Here is a 27,472-nt window from a genome sequence, read left to right as displayed (position 1 = left end):
CATCCAATAAAAATCTGATAGCCTACACAAAATAACATAAAACGCACTTTTTAGAGGGTCATCTTTGCTTCAGTTTGTTCTCTGACCATCCTGTTACATAGCAATAGACAGAACATTTCAAGATTCTTTTCTGGTTGGGTAGGGGTGAAAGGAACGATCTGGAAAATCAGGAGTATATTAACTCAAATTTCAGCACATAATTATTCAAATAAAATTTTAATGATTTCAGTCAATACAACTGAAAGTGTAGTGTCATTAAAGGGCATTTCCTGCTAAATTTCAAAATATACACTGTGGGCCATTTCTGAGCAAAAGCATCAAATCCTATCGAGTATTGAGTTTATTAACTAAGGTGACAGAGAGTATTATGGCAGAAGGTGGGGAAGAGCAATGATCAGCTCACAGAATTTGGCTAAGAAAGAAAACAAACAAAAACAATGTAAATAATAAGACAGCTACAGGTATTAGTAAAATAAAAATGCAATCCCAAATATCCATCTCTTAAATTACTAGAAAAGAAATTACAGATAAAGTTACAGCAAATACAGTCTTCACAGATTTGGGTAACTTTATTTGCATTTTATAGCGATTTTTAAGACCTATCCAATGAAACCATCTTTAGAAGCTCTATGAGGAATGAAAATTTAGATGTCTATTACCCTTACTTTAAAAAAGAAAAAAAAAAAAAAGCTTAAATTTCTGAATGAGCAAGATTCACTTTTGTAGGTAGAGGCCCTGCTTCTTCGTGGTCTTCAGCTTTAGATCTAACAACCACAAGAGAAGAAGACGGGTATCTGTTTAGCTTTTGTTCATTCACAAATTCCAAGTCACCATAAATACTCAGCTTCTGCAAAAGAAAATCAATGCACATTAACAATTTGAATAGTTAAGAACCTCTCTGAGTACATCTTCAAAAAACAATTTAATCTACAGGTATTTGGTAAAACAAAAACAAAAACTCTGTATAGACATTTCAAGAATGAAGAATACTTTTACTCAGTGTTACTGATACATGATTCAGCTTTTCCAACATGTGGAAAAGAAAACTTTTCCACATGTCCCAACTTAAAATACTTAGAAATATAACAACTAAGTATCAAGAAATATTGCTCAGGTTTAAATAGAGTTAGTGTGGGCCAACCAAGAACACTGATGCTGGATGTTTGATGTGTTAGGTGATCAATTCCTTTAACATCCTTAGCTCTCTGAACAAGTGATCAAATGATTTGGGCTAAGTTTTGACTTAACACACTGGAAAGAGATATTTCAAAATGCTATGAGTAGAACAAAAAATATACATGAAACAGATACAAGTCTCTTCATAAATACATAAAATACATAAATACATAAAAGCTCCTCAAATTATTTCTATCATATCTAAGAAAATACTACAAGAGAAGGATGAAAACATAAAACAGAATCAAGGTAAATAGATAAAACTTCCTCGAGTATAACAGTAATGTCTAACATCTTTTGAAAGTAGGTCTACTTGGATTAGGTCTATCTCCAAAAAGCAAAGTGAAAAGTTTTTACTAGGGAATGGGTAGATTTCATTAACTCATAAAGCAAGAAATCTCTGAATCTATCAATTAAAAACTGAAGTGCTGACATGATTGACAGGGGCAAAAACCACCTAGAAGTACTTGATATTGGAAAAGTATTTTTCAAAGATGCCGAATAAAGAGCACTTTCAAGAGATTAAGTATCTACCAATACCGCTACATGCTACAACACGGATGAACCCTCACCACATCATACGAAGTGCAAAGGGTCATGAGAGACCACATTTTGGGTGTCTGTGGCTCAGGGTGGTAGTGGTGGTCCTTGGGAGGCAGTGGGAGTGACTACTAATGAGTACAAGCTTTCTTTTTGGTGTAATGAAAATGTTCTAAAAAGTGCTTGTCGTGATGGTTGCTGACTCGAACATGTTTCAGATGTGGTCTGCTGCCTATTTTTCAAACCAACAACTATTCTGCAACAAAGAGGCAGCCCAGTACCTTATACTTTCCTAGTAAGGGAGTATCTTTCAGACAAATCCAGCGGTTGATGGATTGGACATAATGATATAACGTGGCCTCCTTAAAATTCAGAATTAGCATGTGATCATTTGCTCTGGGACACTGGGCAAGAAAAACTTTCAGAAATTTACCTAACAGCATTTAAAGACCCTTGAATGGCAACCGGGAACTGTTGTAATGATTTCAAACACTGACATTGAAGAAGCTAAACAGAGCAGGAAGAAAGTGTAAAATGTGTGCAGAGAATTGAATGGGAGCATTTGGATAATCTGTAGTATGTATACTGATTTTGTGTCTATTCTGCATTCTCAAATTACCAATTAAATACAAGGGTACAACAGAGATTTTCAATAATATTAACTTTGCAAGTTACCACCCAAGCATCCTTTATGAAAAAAATTACTTAAGAAAGTGCTCCAACAAAAGTAGTTCAAGAAAGCAAAACACACAGAATACAAGAAACAGAAGCAACTGAGATGACTTAGAAAATGGGAAGAAGGCTAGAACAAAAGAAAAAAGATTCCATTAAGCAGAGATAGTTGCAAGATTCTCTTAAGAAAATTTTAAGTAATTCAGGATCTATTTGCTTGAATGTGACTCTATTCATCACTGTATCTGGTTCTGTTCTGAATATTTACATAATCATAATGCTGTAAATGCTGGTTATTGGATTTTAATTTTTCAAGTCAACCTGTAGCAAAGCACTGAATTATATATACAGAAGAACTAACAACTGCATTTTATTGTCAAGGGTCATAATAACTAATGAAAATTGAGATCAAGAGTATAAGAGGGAAGGAAAGGAAGTAATGAGGAGTCAACTGAAATTTATAAAGTGATCACTAAAAGTCTACAAAATTTACATTACAAAAACCAGAATGTGCAGAGATGAAGGTGATGTGGGAAACAGTATGAGCGAACTAAGCTCCTCATCCTTCAGTAGGAAGACCTTAGATAATGTCTAAAGTTGATAAAACAAAAAACAGAAGATAAAATTAAAATGTGCTTATTAGAAAAATTGCTTAAACTACTAACTGGTTTACCTGAGAAGTGAAGAAAAAGAAGACAATTTAGGAACACATATTACTTTTATTTTTTAAAGATTATTTATTTATTTGACAGAGAGAGAGAGAGAGAGAGAGAGCAAGAGAGGGAACACAAGCAGGGGGAGTGGGAGAGGGAGAAACAGGCTTCCCGCTGAGCAGGGAGCCTGATGCGGGGCTTGATCCCAGGATCCTGGGATTGTGGCCTGAGCCGAAGGCAGACGCTTAACGACTGAGCCACCCAGGCACCCCACACGTATTACTTTTAAAAGTTAAAAAATTAGTAAATATGTATTTGGGCTTTAGGCCTAGCTCTGCCACTAACCAGTTACATGATCTTAGATAAGCTGCTTAAATCTCTAAAACTCAGTTTCTTAACAGAATTTGGATTTGAAAACCGTGGAACGTATGTTGTTTTCTGATTTTCTGACTCTTTTAGCAGACTTAACACTTCTGAACAGCAAGGTTCTTGGTCTTTTTTTTTTTTTAAGACAAAGAAAATAATGCTTATTACAATTTAAGACATACACCCTACTTCCTGAGTCTTGGGAGCCTTCGTCATTTCACTTTGTTCCACCTTGATCATCATATTCTCAATTGTATCTCTCGTCCCTCAACACAGCCTGGCACATAGTAAGTTATTCACATATGTGATCAGTTATTCAACGTATGGGATTTACTAATGTGAATGTTATTAGGAACCTTCCAAAACCCTTCTTCTTTTTTATTTGTATAAAACTGCATCTTCTTTATTTTACATATTTCGATTTCCGAACAAAATAAATAAAAACCCCACAATACACATCCAAACCCAATGTCAGATATTCAAGGCCCTCGTATCCTGACTTAGAAAGACAGAAGGAAAAAAAACCCACTTGGAATCAGCAGAGGGAACCAGGTGGGCCAGGGTCACTGAAGGCCACTGGGGAAACCATGGGGACACTATACAGAGGGCACAAGGTCTGCAGGGAGAAACTCCTAATCTACTTGTTCCACAAGAAAGGCATCCTCATCACCCTCAAGGGGGAGGATCTCATCAGGAAGAGCAGTGCTGGGTTTCTGTGCTGTCACTTCATCTGTATCAATGCCCAAGGCCTAACTTGACTATGGGGCAGATACCACTGGAGTGGGTCTGGGGATCCTCAAGTGAGAAGCCAGAAGAGAGAAGTGTAGTTTCAAACACACCAGCATCACCAGGTCCTTGACAACCTCATCATTCTTGTTGACCTCTGCCTTCTGCTGCCGTGTCTCCACAATGGGGCGGGCAGGGCTGAGCTCCAGGGGCTTTTTGGCCATCCTGCAGCTCGTTGTCGAGTTATCCCAAAGTGCCTGGGCTTTCCCGATCTCCTCTGTGTTAGCTGTCCAAGGTTAGGTGCTAGTCAGTGCAGCAGGGTGAAGACCTAAGTCCACTGGAAATTGTCACCTTTTTTTTTTTTTTTAAGATTTATTTATTTAATAGAGAGAGACAGAGAGAGAGAGAGAATCCTCAAGAAGACTCCCCTGAGTGCAGAACCTTATGCAGGCTCAATCCCAGGACCCTGAGGCCATGACCTGAGCCAAAATCAAGAGTTGGATGCTTAACTGACTGAGCCACCCAGGTGCCCCAGAAATTGTCACCTTCTTATCTAAGATTTCTTTCATGAATTTGCAGATGTTCTCATACTTGGCATTGCTCTCCTCCATTTTCTTCTTCTCATCTTTATCCTCAGGCAGCTCCACGCCCTCCTGTGTAACAGAGACCAGCCTCTTCACATCGAACTCCTTGAGCTGCTACATGCAGTATCCGTCAATAGGCTCGGTCCTCGAAACTACCTTGAAGCCCTGCTTCTGCATCTCATTGTCAAGAACAGAGGTGACAACGTGCTCCTTGCTCCCACCAGTGATGTAACAGATGAACTTCTGGGTCTCCTTCATGTGAGAGACATATTCTGAAAGAGAAGTCCTCTCCTCTGACTGGGAGGTGTGACAGTGCAGCAACTCAGAGAAGAGTTGCCAGTTAGTCAAGTTCCCATGGGTTCCAAGCTTTTAAATTTTTAGAGATTGGCTCACATAATTTTTTATATAGTTCTTGTCTTCTGCCAGCTCAAAGAGCTCAAGGCCCATGCTCACAGTATTTTTGTAAATGACCTTAGAGATTCTGCTCTGTTGCAGTGTTTCTCAGGCAATGTTCAGGGGCAGATCCTCAGAGTCAACCACAACCATGGAAGAAGTTGAGATACTTTCATGTCAGTTCATCACAGCTGTCCATGATGAACACACAGCAAACTGAGTTTGATACTGTTCTTTTTATTCTTGTTCTCAGAAATCAAAAGGAGCCCAAGAGGGAATGAATAGCAATGCTCTAAATTCCAACTCACCTTCTAGAGATAAGTGCTTGACTACCAAGTGGTCTTCCCAGTCATTGGTAAGACTCTTGTAGAACTCTCCATATTATTCCTGGGTGATGTCATCAGAGTCTCTGGTCCAAATGGGCCTAGTCTTGTTCAGTTCTTCCTGATAAACACATTTCTCCTTAATCTTCTTTCTTCCCTTTTTGTTGTCCTTCCTGCTATCATCCTCCTCATCTGAGCCCACATCTTCTGTCTTGGGCTTCTCATTATTTTTATCTTCTTCTTTCTCACCTTTCTCTTCCTCTGCCTTGTTATCAATTATTTCTTTCTCTTATTCCTTCTCCAAATAAAGGGTGATGGGATAACCTATGAATTGTGAGTGTTTCTTGACCACTTCTTTGACCAGCCTCTCCCAAGTACTCTGTCTGGTCTTGAAGGTGGAGGACCACTTGGGCAGCCCAGCCAATGGGCTCACCATGGCCCACATGCATAGTGCAGGAGCCCCCAGCAGAAGACTCCCGGGCATACTGCTCGTCGTCACCATGCTTTGTGATCACAGTCACTTTCTCTGCCACGAGGGAGGTAGAATAACAGCCAACACCAAACTGTCCCGTCACGGAGAGGTCTACACCAGCCTAAAGAGACTCCATAAATGTTTTAATACCTGACTTGGCAACGGTTCCCAAATTATTTATTTTCATCCCAAATTTGCATCCCAATTTATTTATGAGGTCAGTTTTGGTTATGTAAAGGCCTGTGTCTACCAGAGTCAGGGTGTACTCCTAGGGGTTGGGAATGTCAGTGTTCAGTTTTTAACACTGTCCAACTTGGAAGGGTCTGTCAGGCTCTGATAGAGAATCTTGTCTAAGACATCAAAAGCATTACTGATCAATTTCCAAAGGAAAACTTCCTTGTTGGAACAGAAGGCATTGACGACAAGGAACATGAATTGGGTAATTTCTGCCTGGAAGGTAAGTCTCCATTTCCTGCTCTCCATGGTGCACTTGCTCAGGCACCGCGAAGGAGAGGAGCTGCAAGCACTAGAGACCAGGGTGGGCAGGGACTATGTCCGGCTCACGCTGAAACCAGGCTGCACGGGAGTTGCTCAAGAGAACTAAAACCTTTTTTAACTGACCACATGAAATCAGAGGATCACGATCTTGACAAATAAGAAAAAAGGCAGCACAGATGATGAGATAACACCGAGGAAGCATCTATATCATCACCTGTTACAATAGCATATTTCTGCCTCATCTTCAGAAGAAATATCCAATATGGCTGCATCCTGTTCTCACATGTCAAGTCTGAGCTGCCCGATGAGGACTACTATGAATGACAACTCTTTATCCTAAATAGATAGCTCAACAAGACCAAGTGTCATCCCATAAAGTTTCAAAAATGACATCAAAAGTCATTTTGATGAAAAAGTACAGAAAAGAGAATAAGCCTTTATAAGTCAAGTCACTTGAAAATGACACTGCTTTAAAATCAGCCAAAGAGGGGCGCCTGGGTGGCTCAGTGAGTTAAAGCCTCTGCCTGCGGCTCGGGTCATGATCCCGGAGTCCTGGGATCGAGCCCCGCATCCGGCTCTCTGCTGGGCGGGGAGCCTGCTTCCCCTTCTCTCTCTGCCTGCCTCTCTGCCTACTTGTGATCTCTATCTGTCAGGTGAGTAAATAAAATCTTAAAAAAAAAAAAAAAGAAAAAAGACTATAAAATCAGCCAAAGAGATGAAATTCTTTGCCACCTTTTCCTGGTCATTACAATCAAATGATATATGGTGAGTACCTACTATGAGCAAAAAGCAGGCTAAAAGGAATTATTACAGAGCTTTCCTAAATAAGAAAAACAAAGCTGCTCACATGTTTCTAGAATCACACTCCGGATCTTTATCACCACCATTTTAAACTTTGTAGTGACTAGAAAGGAAACTTGTTCTATTTCATGTTTGAGCTCCCAAATACCAGGTCAGTACTGAAGAGACACATGTTCTCTCAGCAGGCTCATGATTTCCTACAAACACACAGGATCATATATGTAAGTAATGTAACAAAATATAAATAACATTGCTCACACCTGAATCACACTTGTAAAACTTAAATGAAGTCTCATGTTACTAAGGAAAGGGGAAAAAAAATAATTTATGTTTCAATGATAAAATCAACAAAAATGTTTTATGATAGTGAAAAATAGGTGGATTTTAGCCAAGAAAACTGCGTAACTTTTGTAATGCTAAGTTTTCAGCTACTTTTACAGTAAACAGAGGAAAAAAGTACCAGGGACAGAGTATTTACACTGCAATATATTTTGAAACAAAAAACAAAATATTAGTATGTATTAAAATTATTTATGCTGAAAAAAAAATCCACTAAAATGGAAACACTACTCAGTTGGTTAAGCATCCAAGACTCTTGGTTTTGGCTCAGGTCATGATCTCTCGGTTGTGGAATCGAGCCCTGTGTCGGGCTCTGCACTCAACATGGAGTCTACCTCAGATTCTCTCTTCCTCTCTCTCCCTTCATTCTCTCTCTCTCTCAAATAAATAAAATCTTTTTTTTTTTTTAAAGATTTTATTTATTTGCCAGAGAGAGAGAGAGAGAGTACACACAAGCAGGCAGAGAGGCAGGCAGAGGCAGCGAGAGAAGCAGGCTCCCTGCCAAGCAAGGAGCCCGATGCGGGACTCGATCCCAGGACCCTGGGATCATGACCTGAGCCAAAGGCAGCGGCTTAACCAACTGAGCCACCCAGGCGTCCCCCAAATAAATAAAATCTTAAAAAAAAAAAAAAATTAAAACACTATAATAGTTCTGGATGATGAGTGATTTTTTTCTGCTTCTTTATATGTGCTTTATGTGTGCTTCTACAGTAAGTATATAGAATTTTTATAATTAAAAAACAACAGTTGAAACATTATTACCCAGCAAGAGGGGGTTTCACCTAGAAAATAAAGCCTAAAAGTAGTGAATCTAAGGGGCTGTTTTCCATACATTTTCCCAGAAAACATATCTCCTTAGAAAAGTACAGGCCTTTTGAGGGTGCAGCCATAATTTTGATTATTAAGGATATGTAGTAGAGTTCTAGAGAGGGGCAAGAAACATCCATATGGCAGATATCTAGGGGAAATATAACAGCTGCCATCAGGACACCATGTGTAGTGCTGATACCTTAAGTTTTATGATCACAGGCTCTAAGCCATATGTGGGAACAGTGAGGTGTTTCCCCAAAGAACTTAAAAAATAGGAGATAATTTCTCACAGAAGTAAACCTATACAATCAAAACAAAATTTAGAGCAGTGACAACATCTGAAAGGAAGAGAAGATCAAGAATCATCTGAAAGGGAGGGAAAGATCCCCAGGTCTGTAAGATATAACCAAAACCACAATGAGAAGAGGTCATTTCCATTAAGTCGAGTAAGGAGATAAGAGAGGAGAAACCATGAAATGCCCATCTGAGAACTATTTGGATAAGAGAGAATTTGAGGATCCTGGCTCAAAAACATGAACCACGTGGTCCAGCTGGTATCTATCCTCCTAGTGTCAAAGACGGCACATAGGAGATCAGCTCCTGAATGAAATACATAATCAATTCTCCTATTAAGGATTTCAGGCTAATTAAAGAGACTTCAGCATACTACTGGCTTTGGAGTGAGAATACCTGGGTAAGTGATACTGGGGCAATTATACACCCTCTTTTGTTGACTTCATATCTGGAAAATGGGGATAATAACAGCAGCCATCTCACAAGTTACTGAAAGGACTGAATGTGCTAATTCAGGTAAAACACTCAGAACAGTGCCTGAGAGAAAGTGCCTGACATCAATCAGTTGGCCTGGGGACCAGGATTCAGGTTGTGGTGGATCGAGGTAAATTCTACCTGAGGCCAGCCAGCCAGTCTTTCCTGACAATAACTGGACCAATCTCTATAGAGTCTTTCTTTGACAAGGGGGTACCTGGGGTGTAAGGAAAAGGAACTGTGCTGATACAAAAAGGAATGAAGTACCACAGGATGGGTGGGGGTCAATAAGGCTTTATTAGGGGTGCCTGGGTGGCTCAGTGGGTTAAAGCCTCTGCCTTCCGCTCAGGTCATTATCTCAGGGTCCTGGGATCGAGCCCCGCATCAGGCTCTCTGCTCAGCGGGGAACCTGCTTCCTCCTCTCTCTCTGCCTGCTTCTCTGCCTACTTGTGATCTCTGTCTGTCAAATGAATAAATAAAATCTTAAAAAAAAAAGGCTTTATTAATATGAGGATATAGAGAGCATAGGACAGCTCTCTATAAAAGGAAGTAACAGGCAAAGACATTCCCATGTAAGATAAGTAATTTCAGTTTTATCAGGACAGCAAAAAATATAGATATCAAAACTAAACAAGAACACAAGTAGGTAATGCAGCAAGAGGATGTTATCTGTATATTCATATCATAAATAGATGAATTCTATAGAAATTTACCTATTTTCTAACACTTCCACAATTCAAAGTTCTTCCCAATCCTGTCTAACTTTACCCATTTGATTTCCTAATGAAGTTCTTCTCATCAATTCCTTACAGTCCTTCCTTGATAGCTTATTCTTTTTTTTTTTTTCAAGAGAGAGCAAAAGAGAGCACAAGCATGGAGGGGAGTCGGGAAGAACAGAGGGAGAGAATCTTAAGCAGGCTCCACATCCAGCATGAAGTCTGAATTGGGGCTCGATCTCATGACCCCAAGATCATGACCTGAGTTGAAATCAAGAGTTGGAAGATTAACCGACTGAGCCACCCAGGCGCCCCACCTGATAGCTTACTCTTGTCTGTAACTGGGAAAATTATCCACTCTCCTCTCTCTCTGCTATTCCATGCCTTACTACCCGTTTTTCAAAGTTCAGAGCAAGACCCTCATTATCCAAAAGCCCTTCCTGACAATCTCAGCACATAGACTCTGCTTTCCTTAACACTTTATGCATTTATTATTTGTGCCACCTTATCAGCCACAGGAAAGAGTATACAGGAAAAGGACAGGAGTTGCAAGTTAAAAGACATGAGCTGAATTCCAGTCTCAATACTTTCACAGCGGTGCAAAGCCAGGAAAGTTACCTGCATGAAGTAAGACTATTTACTCATCTCTAAAGTGAACGACAAAACCTGCTCTAGAGTATTGCTGTATATGGAAGATACATGAAAATATTTTGTAAAGTTTAAAGAACTCTATAAATGTTAGTGACCAACGTTATCCTGTTCCAGTTTCTAGCTGCTTATATCACATAGCATCTTAATAAAAAACATGAAATATATTATCATAATCATTACCCATATGTAAACCTTACTTAAAAAAGCTATATTAAGGGGCGCCTGGGTGGCTCAGTGGGTTAAGCCGCTGCCTTCGGCTCAGGTCATGATCCCGGGGTCCTGGGATCGAGCCCCACATCGGGCTCTCTGCTCAGCAGGGAGCCTGCTTCCCCCCTCTTTCTCTGCCTGCCTCTCTGCCTGCTTGTCATCTCTGTCAAATAAATAAATAAAATCTTTAAAAAAAAAAAAAAAGCTATATTAAAAAAAAAAAGCTATATTTAAACCCTATGAAGATAAGACTATCGTTCAAGCACCATGCTAGGCACATGCTAACTATCTGTTATTAGATTCTATTTTAATTTCTTTCCTTTCTTTTTTAAAATATTTTCCTATTACACTTTGGAGGCACAAGAAAACTGAAGTTTATTTCAGTTGGATTTGATGTCCATACACATTATTATCCTCTATTTAGTTACACAAATAACTTTTTCTTGAAAGCTAAGCTGAGTCACCAAATTATAGCCTTTTCCCAACACAAAAATCCTTTACATGGTTAGGTTTCTTGGGCCAGTTAAATTTTAATTACCAAAGGAAGTCACAAGAGTTTTCCATCTCTCTCGGGGTTAGATATCAGCACATATTAACTCAAAAATCAAATACTCCAGCCTTGCTGCTCCTAAAGCAGCAATTACTCCTTGACATTTGTGGCAATTAATTTAAAATTCTAAGTAGTTTTACAAGTCTTTCTTCTCACAGATCACTTTAGAAACTGGTGTCAACAGGTTCTTTTCAGGCTCAGAAAACCAGAGAGAGAGAAATACCTCACTCAAACCAGCCAACATATTCGGCACTCCGGTCGTTAGTGTCACAGAAAACTGGGGACAGTCATTCTCGTGCTGCAAACCTGCCATTTCCATGTGTGATTAAAACCACCTAATTTTCTCTCATTCCATTAGCAGAGAGGCCTTGTTTTTCCAGTTAACAAATTAGGCATTTAAAATGGCAAATCACATGGTTCAGTGTTCAAATGGCCAAAGGGCTTGGGTTAAATTTACCTCAGAGGGAACATACTGCTCCACAGCCGTAGCGACGGTTGCACAACAGATCCAGAGCAATACCATCACCGAGAGGACGAGAGTCGTGGTTAAAATCCACCCGGAGTTACTGAAAAACAAGGTAGTCATGTTAAAATTTCATAATATAAAACAACAGATTCTTAATAATGAAAGGCATCAACCTTATGCACTTAGTTTAATAACACAAATAAACCTTCACGTGTACTACCTTTAAAGCTATTTTAAAAACTTGCCCAGAGAAGGAAATATTATAATAGCTTTTATATTAGGGTCCTCCATTTCTCAAGTTTCTGTAACATGGCTATCACTTCTATAATTTAAAAAATCAGATATACTGGCTTTTTGCTAAATATATAAAAGTAAAGCAAATTATTGTCAAGGTTATTTTTTAGTTACTAAATGAGATAATGTAAATCAAAATGTCCTATAAATTGTATGCTGCTATTCATATGTCATACATATTTTGCAAGGCACTATAGTGAAACTTGCTTTAAGAAAACTGAGTATCTCAAAGATTTAAGGTATAAAACAGGTACATTATGAAATGATCATTTATTTTATAAAAGGATGCACAACAGGCTTCTAGAAGTTAGCTTCCCCAGAATACTTCAAATAACTAATTTGGTAAAATTTACTTATATTTCAATTTATAAGAGTACATCTATTATGAGGCATTCTATACCCATTCTAGCATATCTTAGTAAAGAGATAGTTATATTTTTCTTATATTTAAAACATCATAAAGTCAGCCAGTTACAAGGATTAGCAACTAGAGTTTTTCCCATAATTTCCCATAAACTATTTTTTGCCTAATTATAGGTTAAGATTCAAAGAATAGGAAAAAGTCAAGCTATTTTAAAATATTTAATAGTCCAGTTCTGAAAAACTGTGGCAATTACTGCAGGTAGTCTGATTTTCACATCTGTGCTCATCCAATACTACCTTATAGAAGGTCTACACTTACCACCATAACCCACTCACTTGATGGTTTGCCAACATTTGAACATGCTAAGAAAAAGGTATGCACAGTCATTATTTGTCTCCCAGCAAAAGAGGTGGACATTGGAAAATGCACTGCATCTAAAAGCAGGGAATGCCTATATGATGTTTTGTTTTAAGTATTCCAATTCAGAAAGATAATAGAGTAAAAAAATATTTTTAATGAAAAAAACACCCACTTTACATATTCCAGCCCTAACCCAAGTACTAAGGAATTTCCTTCCATGAAATGAGAAGGATATATTTGACATTTGGATTCCAGTAACAATTAGTTAAGCCAGAAAACTGGGGCTCACTTTAGGTCCATCTGTTTCTTCCACTTCCACAACAAAACAATCCTACAGTTCTCAACTGTCTCCGTTACCTCTTGTTCCCTTTGTCCCTCACCCTGATTCATAGCTGCTTGCAAGATTCACCAAACTCTCCAACCTGATCTTCTATCCTTCGTATGGACCCCTTGTCCCAATACTTAGATATGATTACTTTCCTGTTCCTATCTAGTTCCTGTCCACCCAGTTTGGTCTCTGATTCTCCTGACTCTCCATACACATTACTATACCTCATATATTTAGTAGGAAGCCAGCATAGCTGAAAAAAATTTAAAGAAATCTGCTACAACTGACAAAAATCTCTGGTCATTATTTAAGACTTCCGTCTATGCCCTCTGTCAATCCTTTGAAGGAATACTCCTGTACTATGTGTATGAGAGGAATGTATGATGTATAGCAATCATCTCTGCTTGTTCATGTTTTCCATGTTTGTCTCTACCACGCTAGACCTAAAAACTCCAGAGAGGCAGACACTGAACATCTTTCTTTAGGTTCCAAGTCCCTGAAACAGTTCCCAGCACATAACAGACTCTCTGAAAAGAAGTGCAAGTGAAAAATGAGTTGACCTCAAATTCCACCATGGAAGTTAAGGGTATCTCCGTAACAGCTATGTACACAATAAAAAGCACTGCAGTTAAGAGTCAAAACAACATAAAATATAATGACAAAATGCTAAAGGATATAAGTCAACAATAAGCTGCCAGGTAGTACAGCACTGAGAATAAACTGTAATTTAAGATTAAGTGATTACTTAGGTTTCATGAGACCATCAAACTGCAACAAAAATCCAAAATACCAGAGAGAGAAAGATTATGCTGCCAAGGTTTAGAAATGAAAGGAAGGGAAAATTTAAAGTTAAATCCTCATTTTTCTTACCCAGTCTTTAAAGCCTTTGTTTGATAAAAGGAATTAATTTTGCCAAAATAATGCTGCTGATACCTGATAAAACCTGTCAAGAAACTCTTCCTTTCTTCCTTCCTTTTTTTTTTTTTTTTTAAAGATTTTTAGTTATTTGAGAGAGAGAGAGAGAGAGCGTGCGCACAAGTAGAGGGAGCAGCAGGCAGAGGGAGAGAGGGAGAAGCAGACTCCCCAGAAACTATTTCTAGTGTAAGAATGTACAGGAGGCAGGTGTTCTGGACTACTGCAGCATCACACTTGCGACAACGGGCCACTAGAGCACACACACTGTGAGGGCATTTGTTTACCATCCCTACACAAACGCTCAGCCTGGTATCTGATGTGATAGAGAATTATCAGTAAGTGCTGTGGGGCACTGTCTTTCTCTTCTTTCTTTTTGGAGGGGTGAGTGGGGGGCTATAGGAGGAGAGCTCATATCAGAACTCTTTGGAGGAGAAGCATACGTATTTTAATAAAACCCCCCTCACTCTCAGAAGCTTGATGTTTCTTCCTAGGAGGGTATAATGTACCAATTACCGCTGTCATCTTTAAGGATCCCTGATATAGAGCTGACATTCCTTAGGATAGAATACAAAGCTCTCCTTAATCTATACCCCTTACCTACCCTCCCTACTCTCCCTACCCTCCCACGAAGATAAAAACAAAAATCCAACCCCGAACTATTCAGACATACTTTAAAGCTTAATTTAAACATCTGAAGAAGCACATTTTTAAACATAAATCAGGGCATCTTAACAAGAATGCTTCTGTACTGTGAAAGAAACTATCTACTTGGGTTTTATTATAGTAGTATGTACTACCTTTTAAGCAAACTAAAATATCCAAAAGTACAAGTTGGTAGGAAAAACGTAAACAATTTTTTAATTTTTGAGCAGCTAGTATAATTTTAAAATAAAAAAGAATGCATCTGTCTGATACAAGCCAGATTTTATCACCTATACTTATAAATAAACCGGAATACATACAGAGACAGACATCTTAAAAAGCCATCACTTTCTCCATCTTCAAGATAGTTCCTATGTGTTTGTGAACTTCTCATTTGCAGATCTGCTGAAATAACAAGGTACAATTTATGATATCCTGTATCCTAAAAACTAGTCTCAAAACTACGCCTAGATAGATAGGCTGTACAGATACCCAGTTGCTTTTATAAGTGTAATCTGATACCCTTATAAAGGAATGCAAGTTCCTCTGGCATGTTAACAACCAAATGGATATTCTACCACATTATGGATTTCCTATTTTATTTTCAAATTCTTGTTGACATTCCTGCTTTCTGCTTAATAGCATTCTGTTTAATTTCAATCTAATCACAAAATAATTAGAAAGTTAATGAAATCAGTATCTAAAATAAGGTATGAACTAGTACATTTTAAAAGGTAAGCTCAGTTTTAGATTGATGTTTTACATTCCTACAAGTGAAAATTTATTTCTAGCATGGAAGTAAAAATAGAACAAGAACTCACACTTTTGGGGTAGTTTCACTATTTCGTTAGCATATCAGAAATGTCAGAATACCTCATTAGTTCATAGTCAAATATCCTTCAAAGAAAGCTACATGTTTTTAGAATATTGATTCTGAAAGCATGGTCCCCTAACCAGTAGCATCAACAAAATCTGGGAAATTGTTAGAAATGCAAATTCTCAGGTCCTATCCCAGATCCAGTAAACTGGAAACTTTGGAAGTAAGGATCAGAAATCTGTTTTAACAAGCTCTCCAGATCCTAATGCACTCTAAAGTTTGAGAACCACTGTTTAGAAATAATTTGTTCACTTTCTATTAGTGTAAGAACAATCATACAACCAATGCCAGACCACAACCAGATTTGCTCATGTTGTTATCCCAAGCTACTTGAAATAAAACTTACAGGACATTTTGCTTAGCGATGATTCTTTCAAATTTGTAGGCTCCGGCTCCAACTGTGGTGCATACTGGATTTCTGGCTTAGACTAAAATGATAATGAAAGCAATTAAGCCATTTGTACTTCTTATGCTTTTCTCAGTAACAAGTTCTATAACACATCATCTGTATAAACATTCAAATTGAGAAAAAGTAACAGAAGTCTGGTATAAAAAAATAAAACACATTAGCCACAATATATCTTAATTGCACTTCCTAAACATCAGATCCAGTGCCTTGCAAAGAAACAGACAGATTTCTGGCATCGTCAAGTATTTAGTCAGTTTAACTTTCTGACAACATTAAAAAAAAATTAAAAAGCAGGGACAAATTACAACATACTGCATTAAATAGCATACCCTGCAAAAATGAATTCTAATTCTAGCAGACTGCCAAAATCTGGGGCTAAATACCTATTATCTCTATTTTTCTCATCTGAAACATTCCATTCTTCCCTAAGTATGAGTAATTCACACACTATAGCTAAATACTCCGTATTTTACATCCTCCATATAGCACAGACCCTCTGGAGCAGGGGTTTCTCCAGTCTAGCTGCACTCAAGTTGATACAAAGAGAGAAACAAAGCTAATCTCATATCTAATTAGGAATAAATGAGGGGTCCACTCTGAGACTGAATTTAAGCTTTAGGCTAGTTAGCTTTGGGACACAGAAATTACGAATTTAAAGAGAAAAATTTCCTTCTGTGTGTTACTTATTACCAAGGTATGTATAGATGACCTAAGACTCAGGATAGTACTAAGAATCACATACTAGCCTTATATGAGCCACTCTATTAGCAATAATGATTAAAAGGTTTACTTTAATTATTACCTGAGAGAAAGTGCCACAACATAGTTTGTGGTACATTTGAGGAATTTAACTACCAAATTAAAAGGAAGATAGCATGATAGGGTGGGATATGAGCCTGGGAATGAAAGTAACCTGAGTCTGAAGCCTAATTCTGTTACTTACTGGCAGGGTGACCTAAAAAAGTTAGACTCTTGGTTTCCTTATCAATAAAAGAGGAATAATACAACCTCACGAAGGTGTTTAAAGATTTGAGACAAAATATGTAAACGCCTAGTGCCCAAGAACCTTTAAGAAAAGCAGTTATCATCATCACATCACATGGTCAATGATGAGGTAGGAGAAAAGTTACTTGCCTGGGGGGCAATATGCTTTCTCAACAAGCTCTTATAAGAGTTATGAAGAAAAGCACTGCAAAAAACTAAAAATTATGTCATAGAGCTCTTCCATATGTGATTTATATATTCATGTCATTATTTATAGTCAAAGTACATTCATTACTTTTATCTTTCATATCTAAAGGTTTCATTTTATCAATTTAACAACTATAAAATTTAGAAGACTCAGAGTTCTTGTTAGATAAGGAAAAACAGGCTTGAGATAGGCTTCCAATGGGCAGAAGGAAGTCACACTGTGTCTTGATGCCCAATGTTTTAATGTAGGCCAAATCAGTAATTATTATTTGATGATGTATATCGCTCTATGCCAAGACATTCTTTTAAGACATGTACACTTAACTATTGTCAGCATTTAAATGAATCTATGAAGCACAGTTATTACCTGGAATATAACTATTTTTCCATCATCAGCCTGAAGATAAAAAGTCCATGAAGAAGTTATGAAGCTCTGAGCAGAGTCCATCATGTCACTCCAGAATGACCTTACCAGAGTTAAAGGGAAGAGTAGATGCATTTTTGGCATCAGGGACATGAGCTTTTTAAAAAAAAAAAAAAAATTATATCATGAGAAATCTATTATTTTTATAGATTTATATTCAAGAGAGCAAACTTAATCAGGATTCCCCAAATCTTGGGACAGGGAATAAAAAGTTAAGTGATTCTACCATAATAACTAGCATTAAATTCTTAGTTTCCTATGCAAATAAACTGTGATAAAGCTTAAGATACCAGGCTACTTTAATTTGCCACCAAACACATTTATAAACTACCTGTCACCTCTATCAGAATAACAAACTTTTGAATCAGATTTTGAATCTTCAAAATTGTGAAGACTCTTAAGATTTGATTAAATAAGGATTAGCAAGGCCTCAAGAGGTTGAAGGGGGAGGGACAAATTATACCCTCCTCATCTTTAATGCTTTTATGTAAATATATCATGCTATAATGAACATCAATGGAAAAGGGGAAGGAAAAAAAACTCAACCAAAAGAATATATGCATCAAATGTGAAACATCTCATAGCAGGGCAGGGTGAGGGGAGTACTTATGGGCTGAATATATATAGTAAGCTACTAATTTTAACATTATTGGGTATCATGTCCCCCCAATTCTGGCCTTTTCATTTACTTAGCAGCAGTGGGCCCCTCTAGAGCACAAATACGGGATACCATTTGCTGCACTCTAGGGATGGCTTTGGTTCTGCTATATTTCAAAAGAGAGGCATTATGGAATAAGAGATCAGATTATAGAATCAAAAGATCTATATTCGTGATTTGATTTTCCCACTAACAGCTGTGAGATTTTTCATTGATTAATTCACCAAACAAGTATTCACTGAGATTATAAATTTCAGGCGATCAGGGACCACATGTATTTTATTCATCAACATATACCTGTGTTTAATCGTGTAATCTATATAGGACAGAGGTTAAAAATAGGGTAATACGTGTGTATGAAGAAAGGCACCTAGCCCAAACCAGGATGAGAAGGGGTTAAGAAGGCTTCACAAAAGAAATGACACCTGCCCTGAAACAAGGGGATTCAATAGAACGATGGGGAGTAAAAGGAACAAAACCATGAAATAACTCATCATATAAAAATTAAGAACTACTGGGGCGCCTGGGTGGCTCAGTGCGTTAAAGCCTCTGCCTTCGGCTCAGGTCATGATCTCAGGGTCCTGGGATCGAGTCCCGCATCGGGCTCTCTGCTCAGCAGGGAGCCTGCTTCCTCCTCTCTCTCTGCCTGCTTCTCTGCCTACTTGTGATCTCTGTCTGCCAAATAAATAAATAAATAATCTTTAAAAAAAAAATTAAGAACTACTCAGTATGTATACAACTAAGAGAAAAAAATGGTTCTTAAAAATGAGAAAACATGTTTAACATTACTCATAATAAGAAAACACTAATTTAAAATATATTAAAAGTGGAACATTGTTGGGAGCTGGCGAAGGAAAGTGGGTATGGGTTTCTTTTTGGGGTGATAAAAATGCTTGGAATTAGATAGTGATGATGGCTGCACAGCTTTGTGAACATACTAACAACTACTGAATTGAATACTTCACAAGGGTGAATTTTATACAATGTGAATTACATCTCAATTTTAAAATTGGTACAAATTCCACAGAGGACAATTTTGCTCTACTTCTCAAAATTAAAATACAGATACCTCTTGCTCAGCAATTCTACTGTGATTCTTTTCTATAGATATAAATGTGCAAAGTATGCAACATCACTTATAAATGAAAAAGATTAGAAACAACCAACATCTCCAAATAAAAGACTACTTAAGTAAATTATGATTCATCCACACAATGGATTGTACAATGAAAAACAGAATGAATAGACATTCTTTATGTATACTTGTATTTTAAAAAAGAAGGAGTACATACATCTTTGTATATGCATAAAATACATCTGTCTTGGTAACCCTGGGTACATTAAGAGGAAAACTGAATGGCCAGGAGATACAGGGGTAGGAGATTTTTCACTATATACTCTTTTTACCTTCTGAGTTCTATACCATGTAGCTGTACTTCCTCTGCAAAAGTTAATAAATTAACAAACTTTATCCAGAATGTCTGGAGTATAGAGTATGGGGGGTAGGAAAAAGAGACGACCTAAGAGAGGTAATCAGGAGCCAGGCCATAATAAGTGGTTTGCACTTAACCCTGTATGTAATGGCGGGGCGGGGTGGGGGGGGGCAGCTCCTGAAGTATATAAGAGAGGAGAATGACATGATGAGATTTCCATTTAGAAAATAAATATCTGAACACATACTGAAGGATGGACTAGAAGGGGGTGAAGTGGAAAAATAGTTTGCAAGTTTAGTAATACAGATGAGAAAGGATGATGATCTAAGTTAAGGCAACAGCAGCTGGGATGATCGCTTCTCGGCCTTTTGGCTAAGATCAAGTGTAACAGCAGCTGGGATGAAAAAAAATGACTGTCAACTACTGATTCTCTGAGCCTCAGTTTTTTCATATGCAAAATGGGGATAATATCATCACTGGACCGAGAGTAAACACGAAAGAGATTATGGATATGAACGTTAACTTTCAACAGCAAAGCATTATACAAGAGTAATTATGCAACTGACTTTTTTATCTGCAAACATTTAATTTGTTTGCTGAAAACTAATTATAAAATATAACATTAAAACAGTATCTAGTGGGCGATAAACATTTCAATACAAATCAGTGCAATTTAAGCAGGCAATTCTGAAAGGCAGTATTGTTTCGTACTTGTTCTTGTCTCAGTTCAGCGAATGGCAGCTGATTCTGGCAACCAAGATGGCAAGCATATTGCTCATCAGATTGGGAATATGCTTCTGTACATGCTGTAAGAGAAAAACAGTCAAATTACAAGGAAAAAGAGAGAGAGAGACGGAGGAGAAAGAGGGAAGGAAAGAAAAAGGGAAAGGATAGAAAAGTAAGGATTTGGCATTTTATAAAAAAAATTTCTTATACTTAAAAAGCATTTCATCCATATGAATTTTCAAATTTAATAATAGTAGCAAATGTATTATTTTAATAAACCTCGCATCTTCTACCTCCCACACGTCAGATGTTTCCGGTATAAATCTACCGATTACACACTCAGGCTCAGGCTAGATGATGACAGTCATAATAAGGGGATCCTCATCCCTAAGGTTTGCAAAGTGGAAAAAACACTGGTCTGGCATCCTGAAGTTTTGGCTTCATACACATTTGACTGTGTATGTGACCTGGGCTGTGCTGTTTAACCTCTTCAACTGTTGATTTCTGTATGTTTAAAATGGGAATACCATACTTCATGGAGTTGAACAAAACAATATATTTTAGTGATTTACACCAATCTGTGACATTACCGTTAAGATTTGGATGACTCTCCTGAGAATCAAGGGTATTTGCATGGCAAAGAAAAATCCAACAAAGCAATCAGTTTAACACCCTAAATTCTGAGAACCTGAACTTAGAAAATGTTCTACAGCAGGATTCTAAAGTTGAAATGGGTAGACACCTTCTTCATTTAGTTCAGCAGAGCCAGTTCCTTCTTATGATATAGAACACTTTACCACTGTAACAATTTTTTCTTTTTTCTTTCCGACCCAGTCACGTATTTGTAATCTACTTCTCCAAGGTGCTCGATAATAAACTGAACAGCATTATGCACATATAAAGATGGCCAGTTACGAGACTGAGCCCTTAAAAAATAACATCATGATATCAAGGAGACTAGATAGGAGTCATGGTATAGTGGTGGGGAAAAAGGTACCTCCTGCTATACTGAATAAGCAGCATAATGTAATGAATGGAGAAAATTCCACTATAGTTTCTTTAAAAAGTTAAATGTCAATTTTGTCTTGATTACAGGTTTCTTTTATTAAACACATCTCTTTCACCAAATGGTAAGAACAGTGTTTTAAGAGATGACAGACTCTGGTTACTTCTTTTATCGGCATGACCCACAAAGAATACACCATTAAATAGTGAGTCAAAGGCCTGATTCAGTAAAAAAAAAAAAAAAAAAAAACAAAAAACAAAAAACAAAAAACGTTGAGTTAAACCAACTGGCCTATGATTGAAAGGCTTAAGAAAATTATACTATCCACTGAAAAGGTAGCGATGAATTATGAGAAGGATAATTACTACTGCATTTAAACCGAATGCCTGGTTACCCAAAGGTGTCCTACCCACAGTACCAAATAAACATTGTCTCAACAAACAGAAGCAGCCCCCCACTTTTCAGAGTTCATACCTATTTTTGCTAACCAAAAGAAATCCAAAGAGGATTCATGCTTTTATGAAAAAGAAAGCGAAAACTTTAAAGTTCAGCATTTGCTCTGCAGTGAGCCATTACAGAGGCAGCCCATGCTCCTCAGCAGCAAGGGCAGCACCGCCAAGCTCCTTCCCTGGGAGCTGCGCTGGGCAGGCAAGCTACAAGTTTTAACAGTGTCTGTGAGCATCTGTTTTTATCTTGATTTACTTTGTGCCTCTTAGCAAGATATGTCCTAAGGTACCAGAAAAGCCTAAGAGAGGTTATTTTTTGGGTCTGAGAACACTCAAAAAATTTTCCATGTAAAGTGATGGTAATGGCTTCTTTATGCTATGCCATTTTGGCTTAGGAAAGGCCTCACAGGAATGCTCTACTTTCATATAGCAGGGAAACCTATAGACGAAATTTAAAGTCCATGAAATTTGGGGTGCCTGGGTGGCTCAGTGGGTTAAAACCTTTGCCTTTGGCTCTGGTCATGATTTCAGGGTACTGGGATCGAGCCTGCATGGGCCTCTGTGCTCAGCAGGGAGTCTGCTTTGCCCGCCCCCTCTCTGCCTGCCTCTTCGCCTACTTGTGATTTCTGTCAAATAAATAAAATCTTAAAAAAAAAAAAAGTCCATGAAATTTCTAGCAGCAGCTGATAAAACTCTAACCTCATAATAACTAGAGATTAGTTTAAACTAGAAATTAGTTTAAACAATATGCTTGTCATCTTATGAGGAAAATACATAAGGAGTGTAACACAACCCAAAAAACTGCAATGCTATATACTGTTAGCATAGGATCTTACCAGATTCACATTCCATTTTGGTCCGATTTAAATCAATTCCATCATCCACAAATTGACAAATTGAAAACAGCCTGCAACCTCTCTGACATGCGTACAACTCCTCTTCCTAGGGAGTTCAAGAAGAAGGAGGATTACCAAAAAAACAGTATTTTTCCCTTGGGGGAAAAAAAGGTCAAAAAGAAAACAAAGTTAGTAGGGTTTATTATAAAATGTCCAATAAAAGTTTATCACTGAAAGCAAGAAATACGATAGGAGCCAGGTAATACCCAAGACCTTTGCCATATAAAGAAGTTTTAGTTTCTTATTTTAAAAGTGATACCCAAGAAAGAAGCTTAGTGGGAAAAGACAAAACAAAACAAAAAAACCCAAAACCTTTCCCAAATTCCAAGGTTACATGTTGTGGGAAAAACTTGAAAATAAAAATAATAGTGACATAATCAGAACTTTAACAGAAGTAGAAATGAGTAAGCAAGGACCTCAGGATGAATGGCATCCCTCTGCCACATAAATATTTATACAATTCATCTGGCTTCTCAGGAAAAAGTATCCTAACTAGCTTCACATGGCAAATAGTGCCATAAAGGCCCCACAAAGTGAGGCATACATCTATAAAAATGCTTTCAAGAAAGGCGTTTTAAAACTTGGCTTACTTTAACTGAACACACAAACAAGAGCAACAGTACAGTGTATGGGAAAAGTCCTCTGGAATCAGCCAGACCTGGATTAAAACTGTTCTGGTGAGTGACGCTGCACAAGTGACTCTACCTATCTAAATCTCAGTTTTCTCATCATGAAGGAGATAATAGCTATAAAGTATCTCCAAAGCCCTCAATAATGCTGGAACATAGCTATTCCTCGTATAGTGCCTGGGGCACCGATGGTGCTCAATAAATGGTAGTAGTGTTAATCACGATAATAGATTTTTTTAAAAACAGAAAACAACAGTTACAGGCACCATTGTCTATTTATGGGAGCTCAGGATAGGGTCGATTCTTCATTATGGGAAAATGTTAACTGCTTAATAAGACTAATAACCTGTCTTCAACAGGCTTTTGTTAGATGAAATACACACAGTATTCGACACAAACCAGTACCTGTGGGGGAGCCCCCTCAACTTACTGTGTGATCCACTGTGTACAAATTGGCGGGCACCTAATAAGGAGGGAAACAGCATGTGCATATACCAGTTAGCAATCAATGGAAGAGAAAGGAATGCATTTCTTTCCAGCAAAAGGATCAGTGAGATGTAAGCAGCAGCAACAACCCATTCAGAAGAGATGGCTGCAGTCTGACATTAAACAAGTGTTATCATGTAATTCTGAAGCTAGAGTGTTTTTGGACCTCAGTTCTAGCTGCATTTATTGTATTTGGAGCATCACATATCTCCTTATACTGCACAGAGGAAGCTTGAGCTCATTAGTATGAGCTCTACTGCATGCCATTTCATTTTCAGGTAGGTTTTCTTTTCTTAAACCAAGCCAATAAGCCCTCCATCCCATTTCCAAAAGAGAGTATGGCAGCATGCTGCAAAGAGCCTAGGTCCAGGAATCAGTCCTGCTTTGAAGCTCAGCCACACAACTTGTCCTGTACAATCTTGGCAAAGTGACAATCTCTCAGCCTCAGTTTCCTTGGTTGTAAGATGGGGACAATACTCTTATGTCAATCTTGATTATGATAAGGATTATACATTTTGTATCCACAAATGAATATTATTCTATACTATCTAATAAATAGGCATAATAATAATGTATTTAATGAGCACCCACAATGTGCCAGACAGCATGGTAACACTTGAGGTATTATACAATGTCCAACCCAGAGTAGGGGCTCAACTTGTAGCTATTAAGAATCATATCCTTATTCCAACTAAGTGTTTCATGTACTAGATAATATTATTATTTTAAGTAAATATTTCATGCTCTATGTATCTCAAATGATTGGCAAGCTTATCTTAAATGTATCTTCTCTGATTTAGAGCACAAGGAAATGGTGCTCCCCACCAAACTGAATGCCAGCTAAATAATCAGAAGGGACCTCAACGATACCATTTATAGAATATATGCATTTGCTTTGCCAGAACTGGTTTTATGTGCTAAGAGTGCCACATACATTATCTTTAATCCTCACACAAGCTCTGTAAGGTGTGAGGTGTTGTTGTTGCATTGTTGTTTTTATTACAGTTGACAAAATGAAGTCTCGAGAAGTTAAGTGATCAGCAAAGATACACAGAGAGTAAAAGCAGAGCTGGGAATGGAACCCAGGCTTGTATGGTTCCAGAGCCCACACTCTTTAAAAATGACCAGGTTGGTTCTAATTAGCTTTGTTGTTAAAATAACACACGTCTCTTGTATTTGAATCCAGACAAATTATGCAACTGCGCTTTTGAGGAAAGCTAAATGGTAACTATAATGGAATTTTGAAATAACTACTTACAAACAGCTGTTCTACTTTCTTGCAACAAATAATTCATTCTGAAAAAGAGCCATTAAAATGAGATTTCTATCTTCCAGTTGCAAATACCAGATGAAAGGTTACGTGAGCTTCTAAATTCATCTAATTTCTTATAACACACACTGCTTTTTCCTGAACTGCAAAGCACAGTAACTTGGAGGGCTAAAAGAAATCAGTGAAATAAGTAAATTAAATCTTTTCAACACAACTTTATTAATAGAAGGACGCACAGTATAGCCAGTTTTAGGACTGCATTCCTACCACTCCACTACTTCTTAGTTATGTGACCTTAGGCAAGTCACTTAACCTTTCAGAGTCTCCATTGTAAAATCTTACTTTGCATGGTAGTGACAATAAGGGATAGTGGGTATAAATCTCTCATCAAACTGGAGAACAGAGAGTAGACAGTTAATAAACTTTAAGTCCATCTAACATACAGGAAGCCAAATGACTTCCAAGTTCCTGGTGAGAACAGCTTTAATGAATAAGCAAAGATGACTTAAAGATAGCATATCAATTGTTAAAAACTGTTAAATAGTGGATGTTTAAAAAGTGCCTGAAGTTTCCAGAAACGCTTATATTATTTAGTTATTCTCCCAGCATCCTAAGTCATACTACAAGTTTGCTAGGAAAATCTCAAAAAAGGAAAAAAAACACAACCAAACACTAGAAGGAAACAAAACAAGCCTCCATTCAATGCCAGGCCAAATAAATCTTAATGAGTTTCCTCATGCAATCTTCTTAATGACGACAGATTTATAAGTAGAGAACACAGTAATGTGTTTAGGGCAGTACACATTGATTGAAACCTGGATGTCTGTCTTTATCCCGATTGTTATAATTTGTGTCTGACTGAAAATTTTAGGATAATCAATACCCCACACTTTTTCTTGAAAATTGATAAACCCCATGCAATGTAAAATCCTGCAGTAAACAGGCATATGGGAAGTGAAAGCATTTAGAGCTTTTCATTTCAAAGACCTGAAAGCATTTGCCAATAAGGAACATCCTAAAGTTCATTGGCCTTTTCCTCGTGGTTCCATTGTAGTCTGAGAGCACAAAGAGGGCTAGTCACACGGTTAAGCCAACAGCACAGAGGAGATGAAGGGAATACAAGGAGGAAAAGACCAGTAACAACAGCAAAAGCTCTTACAAAAAAAGCCAGTGGGGGGAAGGAAGCATATATCCAAATTACATATGGGAAAGGGTGGGGAGTCACCACACAATTTAGAATGTGGAGTAAACAGAGTTCCTAAGCTGGGGGAAAAAAAAAAAAAACCAACCCAAAAACTTGAGAAGCAGAATGGAATTAAAGGAAAGGCATCAACCGCAGGCGAATGAGAAGTGAAAGCAGGGTCACTCCCTTCGGTAAACTGGGACCCCAACCTCCCACGGGCAGTCTCATTTCTATGCCCGCGCCACGAATTCTTTCTGTCTTCTGCACTGAACGGTTAAGTTCTTTGAACGCAGAAACCTGACTGCTTCTTCTCTAAGCCATCCCAAGCCCTAGTGGCAGCGTCTTGCACACAGTAATTCAACACAGGCGGAAAGCCTTTCCTGTGCGTCTCACAACTACTAGGTCTGACTTAATATATTTCATACCACGGTGTAATTGTCTGCTTCTCTGACTCCCACAACAGAGTGTGCGCTCCCGGCCCAGAGAGGCGCTCGGTAAACACGGGTTATAAACTAACCGTTTGTGGGCTTGCATATCCGCTCCTACCCCCCACCATCCCTTACACCCCTCGAACGTGAAGACCCTGCATTAATCATCTATATTCTCTTCCCCATCGGAGTGATCGTCTTCCCTGCCACCCCGCAAGCTGCCCGAGGAAATGGGTCATGTCTTGCTCATCTCTGCATCCCCAGTCTATTATAGGGTCGATGCAGCACAAACTTCCGGTAATTACAGCACGAGAGGGGTGCGGGTAGAATTAGGGAGGAAAGCAGGAGCTACACAGGTGGGAGACAGCGGTTGATGGGTGTGGATTCGACACCCAGGTTCCCAAGCCGACACAAGTGCGAGAGAGCGGAGAGATGGGCTGCGAGGGGAGGGTCGTAGCCCGGTTCGGACGGGACCTACCTTGGGGTAGGTATGCAAGGGGAAGGTCAACTGACAGGCCCGGTGACAAGATGCCGTATCACCCAAGATCGAGTCAAACGCTTCAGCCGAAGCGGTCCCCGAGCCTCCGGCCAGGGCCATGGTCAGCAGCAGCAGCGGCGGGAGCCCCAGCTGGGCCCTGACCCAGAGGCTCCCCTTCGGTGCCGCCATTTTGTTTCCCTCTGTCACAGCAGCTCAGCTTGTTGCTGTTTTCTTTTCAGGGTTTCCTCTGCCTTCCGGGGCCAGCCCCTTCCCCGCCCCTCAGGCCGCAGCTTCCGCCTCCGCCGTCTCCTCAGCTCC

At 38.5% G+C, this 27,472-nt stretch overlaps 1 protein-coding gene and 1 pseudogene across 7 annotated transcripts; both read right to left on the bottom strand.

Moving 5' to 3' along the window:
- Nucleotides 1-200: 200 nt before the first annotated feature.
- On the bottom strand, nucleotides 201-27,472 carry TMEM59 (transmembrane protein 59). Of its 6 annotated transcripts, none has more exons than XM_080801981.1 (9): nucleotides 27,155-27,472; nucleotides 23,740-23,772; nucleotides 22,621-22,726; nucleotides 20,318-20,412; nucleotides 17,459-17,611; nucleotides 15,838-15,919; nucleotides 14,935-15,016; nucleotides 11,703-11,811; nucleotides 201-847 (listed from the first exon to the last, which is right to left on the bottom strand). In XM_080801981.1, the coding sequence occupies exons 1-9, from the start codon at nucleotides 27,341-27,343 to the stop codon at nucleotides 692-694; spliced, it is 1,005 nt and encodes a 334-aa protein (XP_080658107.1). In that variant the 5' UTR covers nucleotides 27,344-27,472; the 3' UTR covers nucleotides 201-691. The 6 variants fall into 6 exon arrangements, with proteins under 6 accessions (XP_080658107.1, XP_080658106.1, XP_080658110.1 ...); XM_080801980.1 differs by having other exon boundaries at nucleotides 14,935-15,019; nucleotides 27,155-27,414; XM_080801984.1 differs by lacking the exon at nucleotides 27,155-27,472 and adding an exon at nucleotides 25,054-25,085 and having other exon boundaries at nucleotides 14,935-15,019.
- LOC308340727 (heat shock protein HSP 90-beta-like) lies at nucleotides 4,040-11,564 on the bottom strand (annotated as a pseudogene). The gene is made up of 3 exons: nucleotides 11,469-11,564; nucleotides 4,656-6,431; nucleotides 4,040-4,461 (listed from the first exon to the last, which is right to left on the bottom strand). The product of its transcript is annotated as a heat shock protein HSP 90-beta-like (transcript).

This window comes from Martes martes (genome assembly GCF_963455335.1).
Source record: "Martes martes genome assembly, chromosome: 4".
Taxonomy (NCBI): domain Eukaryota; kingdom Metazoa; phylum Chordata; class Mammalia; order Carnivora; family Mustelidae; genus Martes; species Martes martes.
The sequence above is the reverse complement of the archived record's forward strand: the minus strand, read 5'-3'. Positions and strand labels throughout refer to the sequence as shown.